Raw genomic sequence first — 12,224 nt, 5'->3', positions numbered from 1 at the left:
AACACATTTGAGGCTGAATTTGAGGGTTGGTTGAAACGCAGCCTAAAACCATACAGTGTTTGTTTAGTTAGACAGGATAGAACTGGATGCCCATTTGAAAGTTTGAAGCCTGATACTACTTTTGATACTCTGAGACAAGGCCATAAACTTGATCACAGTACATAACTGTTGGTAATTTTACATTTATTAAACAGTTGTGTTGTCAAATATTAAATAAGAAGCTATATTAATGTTGTTGTTGCTATTGTTGCTTTATTATTTATTATTTTAGGTGGATTTATCTGTCCCATATAATATTAATGGCTCTAAGGTGTTATTTAATGTGGATTAAAACATTGTTACAATTATGATGTCTGCTGGTCAGATTGACATACAGTCTATGGTTAACAGCATTTTAAAGAAATTATAAATGATGCATTCTGTTCTTTAATACCTGCTGAGGTTATTTCCAGTTATGCATATATGCATTATGCATTAATAGATGCTTGTACTGTATGAATTTTGAAGATGTACATTTAAATTATATATATATATATATATATATATATATATATATATATATATATATATATATATATATATATATATATATATATATATATATATATATATATATATATATATATATATATAGTGTAGTAGCATAACCAATTTAATATTTCAACTTGGAAGAGGATACATTTTTCACTGCCAATCATTTCACTTTTTATACAATATAGAAAGTAACAAAACAGAGTGTAAAACGTTTAATAAACAAAGTAAATAATAACAATAAAATAATAATGCAAACAATATTAATAACAAATTTTACATAATTCGGGGAAGGTCAAATAGAAACCTAATAGTCAAACTCTATATTAAATAATATTAAATCTGTGTTCTTAGTCTGAAGAGGAGACTGTGAGAGAAAGCTTACTATAAATTAGGAAATGCATACCTTGCAGATTAAAACCAAGTAGCAATTATTTTATGCTTCTATAAAGTCTGGATAGAGTAACCTAACATATTAAGTCCAAATATTTCTGAAACATTCATTTGAAATTGAAGGGAAAATGTGTTTTTTCCAAAACATAAATGTTGTATACAATTTTCAACCCCTCTTGGATTGTAGGGGTTTCAGGAAGTAACAAATGCCTTGTGATTGCTTTTTTTGGCCTCAATTATTAATATGTCATAGATATATCTCAGGCTTACTTGTCTGGATGTTAGAAATTCCTAAAAATAAAGCTAAAGATGTACATTTTTATCTGTTTTTAAGCGTGGTGACTTTGTTGGGAAGCAAACATGGTCTTTGAGTTCATATTCAGTAATACTGCATTATCGTGTTGAATGTTGAGACTTATTTGGACAAAAAATGAATTCAAATGCATGACACTATTGTCTTCTTCAGGGTTACTGCATTATGCATTATAGCTGCATTGACTGTTTCATAATTAACACATTTTGCTAAATTTACACTGATATTATTAAAATGTATTAAATCAACACTGACCTGACTCGAACTAAATAATGCTAATCTTCTGTGGAATTTGAATTGGTCTTTCATGAATTTTGCATCATTGATTGTTTTTTAGTACTATAAAACTGCTATTGTAAGAAATAAAGGTGCCTTAACATAACACTGACATCTAAATCTCTTCTATGCAGGCACTCTTTTCAGGTTGAAGGGCAGCGTCGTCCGGATGGCCTTCCTAGATTCTACAGGGTCTATTCTTCCCTCTCCTTTTGAGCCATGGTATGAGCCCAATGCCCCAGCCAATGGGGAGGAACGGGACAAGGTCCGCAAGAGACGGCCGGTGTCCGTATCCCCATCCACATCCCAGGAACTGAATGAAAACCAGTATGCCGTGGTGTGCTCTGAGAAACAGGCTAAAGTCGTAATCCTGCCCTCTCAGACCTGCGTGTTTAAACACAACATCACTGAAACTTCTTTCGTGCTGCGGGCAGATGTGGTACAGATGAACGCTGGCATTTGTGTGGCCTGCTTCTGTGCCAACGGACACATCATGACCCTCAGGTGAGAGAGAGTGCCCTTCAACTGAAGCCAGATAAAGGGATTTATATGGATTTTATTTTTTTATTTTTTTGTTAATGGGTAAATGTCAAAATATATTAATCAAACATTATTAAACTGGGAAAACAGATTTTATTTTATTCCATTTTATTTTTATCAGTAATATTTTAGCACTACCGCTATTAAGCATACTTCAGCTTAAGTGAAGAGTAAGTGAAAAGTTTATGGAGTGAATGCAGTAGGCAGATTCAGGTCATGATTTTTGTTAAGTTGCTTAGACAGTGGGCGAAATAAGTACTGAACACGTGACCATTTTGCTCAGACAGCATATTTCTAAAGGTACTGTTGACTGTTGAAAATTAGTAACAACCAAGAAAATCAATATATAAAAGAAAACCAAACAAAGCAGTTTGCAAATATTTATGTGTAAATTTAACAGGGAATGTATTGCAAAAAAAAAATGCATTGCAAAGAACTCAATCTGCACAGTGATCTGAACTTCTACAGGTTCTTTTGAAACATTAAAAATGTCTTTACTGCCACTTTTGATGAATTAAATGAATCCTTACTCAATAAAAAAGTATTCACTTCTGTTGAACCAAAGCTTGTTTCACTGATGTAAGGAATTGCTGATGTTGATATACTGTAGCACACGCAGTAAATTTGGAAATCAGCCTATTTTTAGACTGTAAAAATATTTTCGTCTTGCTCCACTGTTTAGCAAAGTCAGAGCCAGGAGGCCTTTGCTATTGCAACACAGATCTAATTGCTGCATTACTCTGCATCACGTTGGCTTGTAAATCTTCTGTGGACAAAAAAACAGACAAACATCTGTGTGCCTGTCAGTAGGAAGAGATTCATAAGAAACTTTATTAAAGAGACAAAAAAAATTTTGAAGAAGCATAACAATTTTTGGCTATATTTCATTTTGTAATTTTGTAAAAAAAAATAATAATAATAATTAAAAAAGCCGAAAAGAAAATGAATGAATAAAGGGTTTGGAAAGAGTTGAGGCTGATGAGTAAATGATGACGACATTTTCATTTTTGGGTGAACTATCCCTTTAAACCTTCAAATATGATGACCCTGGGGAAATTACTGCAGATAATGTCTACAAATATCCTTATTCATGGTCTCCAGTAATTGAACATCACATTCTAAAGGACAAAACAGGCACTCGCCACGAGCAATCTCAGCATCGCAGCTCTTGAATAATAGAGGAGGTGAGATGTCCCAGAGCTGAAGAAATGTCTCTCTGTGTCATTCTGTTTCAGTCTGCCAGGATTGAGACCATTGCTGGATGTAAATTACCTACCGCTGACAGATATGCGGATAGCGAGAACGTTCTGCTTCACCAACCTCGGTCAGGCCTTGTATCTGACGTCCCCCACTGAGATTCAGAGGATCACGTATAGCCAGGAGGTCTGTGAAAACTTACAGGTGAGCAGAAGTTTTCTTAATTCATTTTTTTTCTAGATTCTTCTGTTGCACTGTGTTTATGATGATGATGATGATGATGATGATGATGTTTGGACTCTATAACAGGAGATGCTGGGTGAGCTGTTTACTCCAGTGGAGACGCCGGAAGCTCCAAACAGGGGTTTCTTTAAGGGTCTTTTTGGTGGAGGAGCACAGTCTCTAGACAGAATGGAGCTCTGTGAGTTTTTTTTTCCATTATCTGCTACTTCTACGCTTCACAACAAATATAGCGATAGGATTGTAGACAAAAGGAGAGAGGATGTTGTTATTTATTACTTTTTTTCCAGTAAAAGTATTTCTTTGGGTAGTTTTATCTGTGTAAATCAGTTTCTTTTTTTATTAGAATGTGCAAAAAGGTACACAAATTGGTATCATACAAACACAAAGAAAATGAAACATCAACAAAAAAATTAAAAAAATAAAAACAACAATATAGTCAGGTACTGGCAGATGTGTGTGTGTGTGTGTGTGTGTGTGTGTGTGTGTGTGTGTGTGTGTGTGTGTGTGTGTGTGTGTGTGTGTGTGTGTGTGTGTGTGTGTGTGTGTGTGTGTGTGTGTGTGTGTGTGTGTGTGTGTGTGTGTGTGTGTGCGTGCGTGCGTGCGTGCGTGCGTGCGTGAAAAGGTAGCTTGGTGGACAGGTCAGAGTACATACATAAGGGACAATAAAAGTCAATAAATGAAGCAAGTATCATAGATAGAAATAAAACAGAAAGAAACCAGTCAGTGGTAAGGAGTGACAGCAATGCTTGTAATGTATGATAGTGATAATGACAGTAAAAAGAAAGGACAACAGTAATAATAACTGACAATAATAATACATCACAAGTACTACACCAACTGCTATTACTACAAAAAGTTACTAATATTATAGCTACTCCTCTTGCTACTACCACAACCACGACTACTACTACTACAATGTCTACTACAGCGTCTACTACAACAACATCTACTACTACTGATACTACTACAACACGCTGCATGTGTTGTGAAGGACAGATCTATCGATCCTCGAAATCATGATCGGCAATTCAATGATTGACTGACGGCACAGCAGCGTAATGATCTGATTAATATTCAATTATCCATGTGAGAAAAATTACAATAAATTAGCAGTAAACGGTTTGTTAAATGACACGCAATAACTTTCCACATTTGTTGTGAGCTGCAGGCTTTACACTTTCATGTGTCAAGAGTATTTATCATGTATTTCAATGCATATCAATGTATTTAGTTCTACATGTAGAAAAGATTTTCTTTATTATAGTAGCATAGGCCTACTCAAGTTTTTTAATCAGCGTAAGGAATAACTGTATAAATTAATTTTGCATCAAAAAACATTTTGATATCGGTAATCACCTGCATATTAGTGATCAAAACACGTGCATGACTGCATAAATTATTATCCTTTTTAAAAAAAAAGTTGAATATAGTGCATGTACGCATTTGGATCCTGCATCATGTCAAATCATCTACCTCTAAATCCAGCTAATTGAGTAATCCATGTACGAAGAACGGACCCCAGGTGTCCCATTGCAATCTTAATGATTTCTCATCTCAAGAATGGCATCTTCAGTATGTGTGCTCTCTTCAATCACAGAGCTTGTTTGCACCTCATTGTGCTTTCACCACATTAGTAGCATTCTTTCCTTCTCTTCTTTTCACACTTTGCTTCTATGTCTGCGTTTCAGTCGGTGAGACGGGAGCCGGAAAAGCACCACGCAGTCTCGCTCAGCACATTCCAGGTCCTGGGGGTATAGAAGGCATGAAGGGGGCAGCATCAGGCATCGTGGGGGACTTAGCTCGAGCTCGGATAGCGCTGGATGAAAGAGGCCAGAAACTAAGCGAGGTGGAAGAGCGAACGGCAGCCATGATGGCCAGCGCTGACTCATTCTCCAAACATGCTCATGAGGTACAGCATTTCCACCGCTGACGCCTATAACAAATGAATCACTTTGTAAAAATAGCTGAATGCTAATGGGTTACATAAACGATTATTTTGTGCAAAAAAAATCTATCTAAAATGACTGAAACAAGTTGTCTGTAATTACATTTGTACTTGCTGTTTGAATATCAAAACAATTCCATGCATGTTCATTAAGAAAAGGTCAGGAGAGGGTTTTCTTCAGTGTCAAAAATCGTAACAATTTATTGGATACAAATGTATAAGTTGATTCACAGAATTCTGTTATCCTCAATGCAGTGCAAAAGTTACATTAAGAAGGTGCGCAACCCCTTTCATTTGTTTTTACTTCAACTTATATAGGGAGCTAATGTTAACAGGTGAAGTTTTTGTCATTTTCTACTTCTGCAAAAATGCTAATTAGTATGCACAGCATCCTACACACAACAGTAGAAGTTCAGTTAATATATGACCATTTAATGACCAATATAAATAATTGTTTGATGAAAAGAAAAAGAGACAAAAATAATAAAAAATATATTCCTTTTTCCCAACATTGCCATACACACCTTTGTAGACTTGAACCAAATTGAAATTAAATTATGGCCTTTACTGGCTGCCCACAAATAGGTGTTACATTTTCTTGCTAGGATAATTGCTGAAACTTTTATCGTGCGACGTGTTATTAAATAGACATAAGCTGCAAAAAAGGGTAATTTAACAGATATATTAGCACACACACACACGTTTGTTTTTGTTAACTGTGGGGACATTGCATAGGTTTTTAGGGCATTTCTGGGTGGAGTTTGCATGTTCTCCCTGCCTTCGCATGGATTTCCTCCGGGTGCTCCGGTTTCCCCCACAGCCCAAAGACTTGCGGTACAGGTGAATTGGGTAGGCTAAATTGTCCGTAGTGTATGAGTGTGTGTGTGAATGTGTGTGTGGATGATTCCCAGAGATGGGTTGCGGCTGGAAGGGCATCCGCTGTGTAAAAAACTTGTTGGATAAGTTGGTGGTTCATTCCACTGTGGCGACCCTGGATTGATAAAGGGACTAAGCCGAAAAGAAAATGAATGAATGAATGAATAATAATAATTAATATTAGAGTGATTTTTGATGGATCGTGTGACTTTGAAGACTGGTAATTATTTTCAGTAATGAAGCTGAAAATTAATCTTTAAAATCACTGCAATAAATTATTAAATTATGTTATGAACTACTTCTGAACAGTTATTTTATAGTGCAAAAACATTTCACAGTTTTACAATTTGTACTGTATTTTTGATTAAATAAATGCAGACTTGGTGAGCAGGAGAAGCTTATTTTAAAACATTTAAAAATTCTACTGACCCCAAACTTTTGACGGGTAATGCACATTTTTTTTAATAATAACACATTTTCAGGATTTGTTTGTTAGAATTTGCATCCCTATATTTTTCTTGTGTATTCTAAAAAAGATGTACTTTATTTTTTAGATTAAGCACTAATATTAAATCACTTGCAATTGTTGGCCTCGCCACTTTCTTAAACACTGTATTTATAAATATATTACAGAGCTTTTAAATGGTTGATTCTGATTGGCTGATGAGTTCTTTGTTCATTCTAATGCTAAATTAGGTATTCACACAAGAACATTGCATACAAAGTCATTGCAAATGCACAAACAGAGGCATGATTAATGCGGAATTCACAGTGCGTTTACTGTGGTCACCAGAAAGTCGACCCAGTCATGTCTACCAAGCAAGTTCAAATAATTCAACTTTAGCTGAATTAAGCATCAAGTGAAAAACATACCATGAGTAAACTAAAATGCTTCATTAAAAAAACATGGTCACTGTGTCTACAAGTGCTAGGCAAGCCTCGGGAGCAGGAATTCAAATATGGAAAGTGAAGTTTTTTTATAAACTAATTTCATCGGGTCATGTGCTTATGATTGATCACAGCTGGTCCTGCATCAGCTCACGATTGTTTCACCAATCAGATGATTCCCCTAACTCACTATAAATAACCAGTTTTCTTATCTTAGTATCTTTGTCTTGAAGAATACTCTCCTTAGCTATCCTATATCTGTCATTAACCAGAAATAAGTTGGGGGAGTTCATCCAGATCTACCTGAACTCAAAATCCCCACTCGCCCTGCAAACGGGAGGGAGCCCAGGGCTTGAGGATCTCATAAGCTTAGGGCTATCTCCCAGGACAGCATGCTATACAAGCTTTATTGTCAATCATCAGCTAAGTGTGAACTCTTGAATGGGCATTTAGTTCATGTCAAGTGCTGTACCTTATACAGTTCATGTAAACATCTAAAATAGCATTATCGGGACTCTTGAATGTTTTTGTGGATTTTTTTCCAGGGGAACAGCATTATGGCGTCTCTAACTCTAATCTTCCTTCTATTGTCTTTCCTCTGTGCTACAGATGATGCTAAAGTGTAAGGATAAGAAATGGTACCAGTTCTGATCTCGGCAAAACAGCAGAGCCCAAAGGGACTCAGGAGTTCTCCTACACAGCCTTGTTCATCCGTAATCCTTCTCCCACTCCCATCTTTATCTCTCCTCTGCTGGACCAGTGGGATCCCTCGCTCTTTCCTAGCACAATATTAAATACAGTCTGCTTACAGAACTGAGACATAGACTGAGAGCGACCCCAATCTGAGGAATACCATACCATGATGGCGCCCATGCACTCTTCGTTTTCGTTTGTTCGTTTAATATCGCCAGTCTTCTCTCGTGGCGGCTGGGCTTTTGCAGGCCCCAGAATTCCATTTCTTCTCTCAGTCTTTGAATTGTTTTTTGTGCTGTTGTTTTTTTTGCAATCACATCCTGCCTCCTGCAATGGAGAGCAGCAAGTAGTCAAAAAAAGACAGACAGACTCAACAACAACAACAAAAAAAAAATAAATACATTAACTAAACAATAAACATCATAAAAATAAAAAAAGAGTATATATATATATATATACATATACATAATTCTATATAAAGCTCCATCAAAGTCTGTAAAAATGCCATATTCGCTATTGACTGTCACAAGGATAACTGAAATACAAAGACACAAGATTAAGCATGGGAAGAGCTCCATTCACAGGAAATGATGTCATAATGTGGAGGAGTCACAATGTCTCCGTTCTCAGTATTTTTTTGTAAATTTCCCAAATTACCCCTTTTGGTTTAATTGCCATTTTAATATTTATTTATCTATTTTGTATTGTTTTCTATTTATTTATGTATTTATTTATTTATTTAGGGAAAAAAGAAATCTGTACAAAAAAAATCAATTGTAAATGTCTAATGATATATAAAAGCCTTTTGGGGTGATATTTTTACTGAACTATTGTGAATATCCAGCCTGATCTCACGAGAAAACGTAAGTATTTTACGTTTGTCAGATTAGTGGCTAATTCGTACAAATTCGTATGAGTTCAGTCGTACGGAAATGAACGATTTTAAAAAGGAGGTGTGGCACCCAACCTTCTCTCTAAACCCAACCGTCATTGGGGGATGAGCAAATGGTACTAAACTGTACAAATTAGATCATACAAATTCATACGAATTAGCCACTAAATCAACACGTTACGAATTGCCCTGAGATTGCATTGGAATATCACTACAATAATGCTTTACATTAAAGTACCATCTATAGGGTTTATGATAAGTTGATGAAATGAAGGATCTATGTGATGAATGAATAATGAAATAACTAATTATAGACCAACTGTGAGTGATGTAATGATGGTATTTTCATGTAATACATTATATTTAATTTTTCTATGAAACTCTGCACAGAAGATCGAGTCGTGAAAGCAAGAAGGCAAATTTAAGATTTAAAGTCAGCCATCATATTTATTCTTTTGGGGTAGACAGCCATATAGACCTCAACAGCTAGAACATTTGTTGTGACTGAAAATTAGTGTTAAGTTTTGTCCGATAGACCAGCTAACACACATAGACGCTTTAGTTGAACATGTAGAGATTGTACTATAGTAATATTTTGGTCAACATTTACTTTTGTTAAATAAAAAAGCACTTACTGTACTGTTGGAAACGACTCTATTCGTGGATTAGTTTTCCATCTTCTGTGACTTGAGAATTGAATATAAGCTTGAAATAGGGCGTCTTGGCTGACTTGGGAACGATATTAATTGTAGTTCTGAATGTCAGGAAAACATGTATGCGACGGTACTGGTTTCACACTGGTGCTTCATGTGTAACGAAACATACTTCAAAATCATCGTCATCTGTGAAAACACCTACAACGAGAGTTCGCTGTACACCCAAATCCAGAAAACTAACAAGAAGTAACACTAAATATGAAGGTAAAAATCCCATTTCTCCCTTGAAACCACATTTTTAGTGCCATTACTTATATGTATATTATTTGTGGTTTGCAAGAAATGCTGCTATATATGTTGCATTGATCATGTGATCCATTGTTGTTAAGATAGCGATTCTTACTTGCCTCTCTGCCCAAAGTTTTTTGCCATTCTGTGAATGAAGTAGTTTGACAATCTGGGAGCATAAATCGTGTGTACGCGTGGCCATACTGACCCCAAGACAGTTGCCATATCTTTTTCGAACGCCAAAGATTTTCTTTCATTGAGTTGTGTTTTCCATCGACAGTGTTCGACAGCCGTTTGTGTCTGAAGCACCACTGCATTTTCCATCAGTAACAGTGTTGAGGACTTCTCTGATGTTTTTGGCCGTGTGCTAGTCTGCCTTTCGTGTGTTTCGTATGCCGTACTTCAAACAACGAAGAAAAAAAAGGGGGAAAAAAGAATTACAAAACAAACTAAGCCAATCTCTCTCAGACTCTAAATGTTTCTCTGTGTTGGACTCTATATTCTCTGTAGATGTGTTTTCATGCCATGGTGTTATAGTGTTTCTGAAGACCGGGTTTGTTTTTTGAATATCTCGCTCGTATGTCATCTCTCCTGATTAACTAATTAAATTATATTTGTACGATGTGTATTTTTCTCTGCAGTACTGTATTTCCCTGAATAGATATCCTTGTCATATTTTTAATCATCGATTATTATTATTATTATTATAGATTATTTTTATATATGCTTTGAGGAGGACGTATTTTGAGCTCATTGCGCTCTGTCTTCATATCTTTGTGTTCTGTCGTGTGTCACGCAACAGGGTGATTTATTTATTTATTTATTTTGCATTAAATGTGATCTGTGAGAGTTTCCTTGAGATACCAGATGTATGTGTGAGTGCGTCAAACATCATGAAGGCCTTCAGGGGACCAGTATGGTTCGTTATTTACTGTAAAAAAAAGAAAAAGCTGTATTTGTTTGAGCGTAAACAATACATTTTAAGCCCCAACATGGTTGATATTTACAACTCCAAACCAAAAAGGATCAGTTCGTGGTTTTCATGAGATAATTCCAGGAAAGGTTTGATGTCCTAGGTTGCTATTTTGTCAGTGTCAATCGATAAACAAAGTATCCAATCAGCCGTGTTTAACTGTAATGCTGTAAATGTCAGTAATAAGTGTTCAAACTCCAGCAGAATTTACTGATCACACCTTCTGTTCATTCATGTCTCTTTCATTGAGGTTTCAGACTCACTCTTGATGTGATACTGGTTGTTTGCCCTTCATGACTAAAAAGAAAACGGTTCCTGTTGCTTTCTTGACTAATTTGTTATGTTTATTTTGTAATGTTTCATGTTGACTTCTAAGTAAATAGTTTTATTTGTCTCAGACAGAACATTCTTACCTGAAATATTACACTTTCAACATGCAGAAGAGCCTCGTTCATTTTTTTTTTCTTTTTGTCCTGAATATAACAGTTATCAGTGGGTTGCAGTATTTTCTCATTGTAGCCAATTTCTTGTACAGTTTTATGCAAATTTCACATGGATGTTTATGACTATCTGCTGCCACAAATGATTTAGAATTTCTGTAGATAGAAATTACTGTGCAATGGAAAATAAAATGATAAAATCTTACCTGTGTCGTCTGGCTCATTATTTCAATTCTTAAAAGCTGGTTCTTGATCAGTACAGCATTGGGATTTTCCTTTAAAATATATGCTCACATTACATGTATGTCAACTGGATTCTGAATATATGCGATAAAAGCTTGCCCATATGTCAGGCAAATTAAATGATTTTTAAAATGATTAAGACTTTTGTAGTAATTAATAAAGATGCAGTTAGTCTACTACTATTAGAAGAATCAACCGAGAAACATGTCTATCCTATTTATGTCATTCTTGAATTATCATACACTATTGATTTTGTACGTGAAAGTAATTGAGAAGATAAGAAAGGATGTGAGGGCGACACGGTGGCTCAGTGGTTAGCATTGTCGCCTCACAGCATGAAGGTCGCTGGTTCGAGTCCCGGCTGGGCCAGTTGACATTTCTGTGTGGAGTTTGCATGTTCTCTCCGTGGGTGTGCTCTGGTTTCCCCCACAGTCAAAAGACATGTACAGGTGAACTGAATAAACTAAATTGGCTGTAGTGTACAGTATGTGAGTGAATGGATTTTTCCTAGTACTGGGTTGCAGCTGGAAGGGCATTCACTGTTTAAAACATATACTGGATAAGCTGGTGGTTCATTCCACTGTGCCTGACCCTTATGAATAAAGGGACTAAGCCGAAGGAAAATTAATGAGTGGAAGGATGTTATACTATGAAAGCCCACAAGGAGGAGTAGTAAGACAAGGAGAAATGTTTGAGAAGCTTCTATGAAGAAATGCTATAATATAGTTAACCTGTTCTGTAAATGATACATTCATTCATTTTCCTTCAGCCTAGTCTCTTTATTCATCAGGGGTTGCCACAGCGTAATGTACAGTTAACCCATCCAGCATATGTTTT

General features: G+C 35.8%; 2 protein-coding genes across 8 annotated transcripts in view; both read left to right on the top strand.

Annotated features, from left to right (window-relative positions):
• Positions 1–11,349, top strand: part of stxbp5a (syntaxin binding protein 5a (tomosyn)) — a 178,029-nt gene extending 166,680 nt beyond the window's left edge. For 6 of the 7 annotated variants that reach the window (XM_009294730.5, XM_009294728.5, XM_009294727.5 and 3 more), the window contains 5 exons: positions 1,648–2,017; positions 3,289–3,454; positions 3,560–3,671; positions 5,182–5,402; positions 7,812–11,349. In XM_009294730.5, the coding sequence (XP_009293005.1) occupies positions 1,648–2,017; positions 3,289–3,454; positions 3,560–3,671; positions 5,182–5,402; positions 7,812–7,853 (911 nt within the window). In that variant the 3' untranslated portion in view covers positions 7,854–11,349. 7 annotated transcript variants of the gene reach the window in all.
• LOC141379311 (uncharacterized) overlaps positions 1–12,224 on the top strand; it is a 701,133-nt gene that overhangs the window by 341,655 nt on the left and 347,254 nt on the right. The window lies entirely within an intron of this gene.

Source organism: Danio rerio, chromosome 20 (assembly GCF_049306965.1).
Source record: "Danio rerio strain Tuebingen ecotype United States chromosome 20, GRCz12tu, whole genome shotgun sequence".
Classification (NCBI taxonomy): Eukaryota; Metazoa; Chordata; class Actinopteri; order Cypriniformes; family Danionidae; genus Danio; species Danio rerio.
The sequence above is the reverse complement of the archived record's forward strand: the minus strand, read 5'-3'. Positions and strand labels throughout refer to the sequence as shown.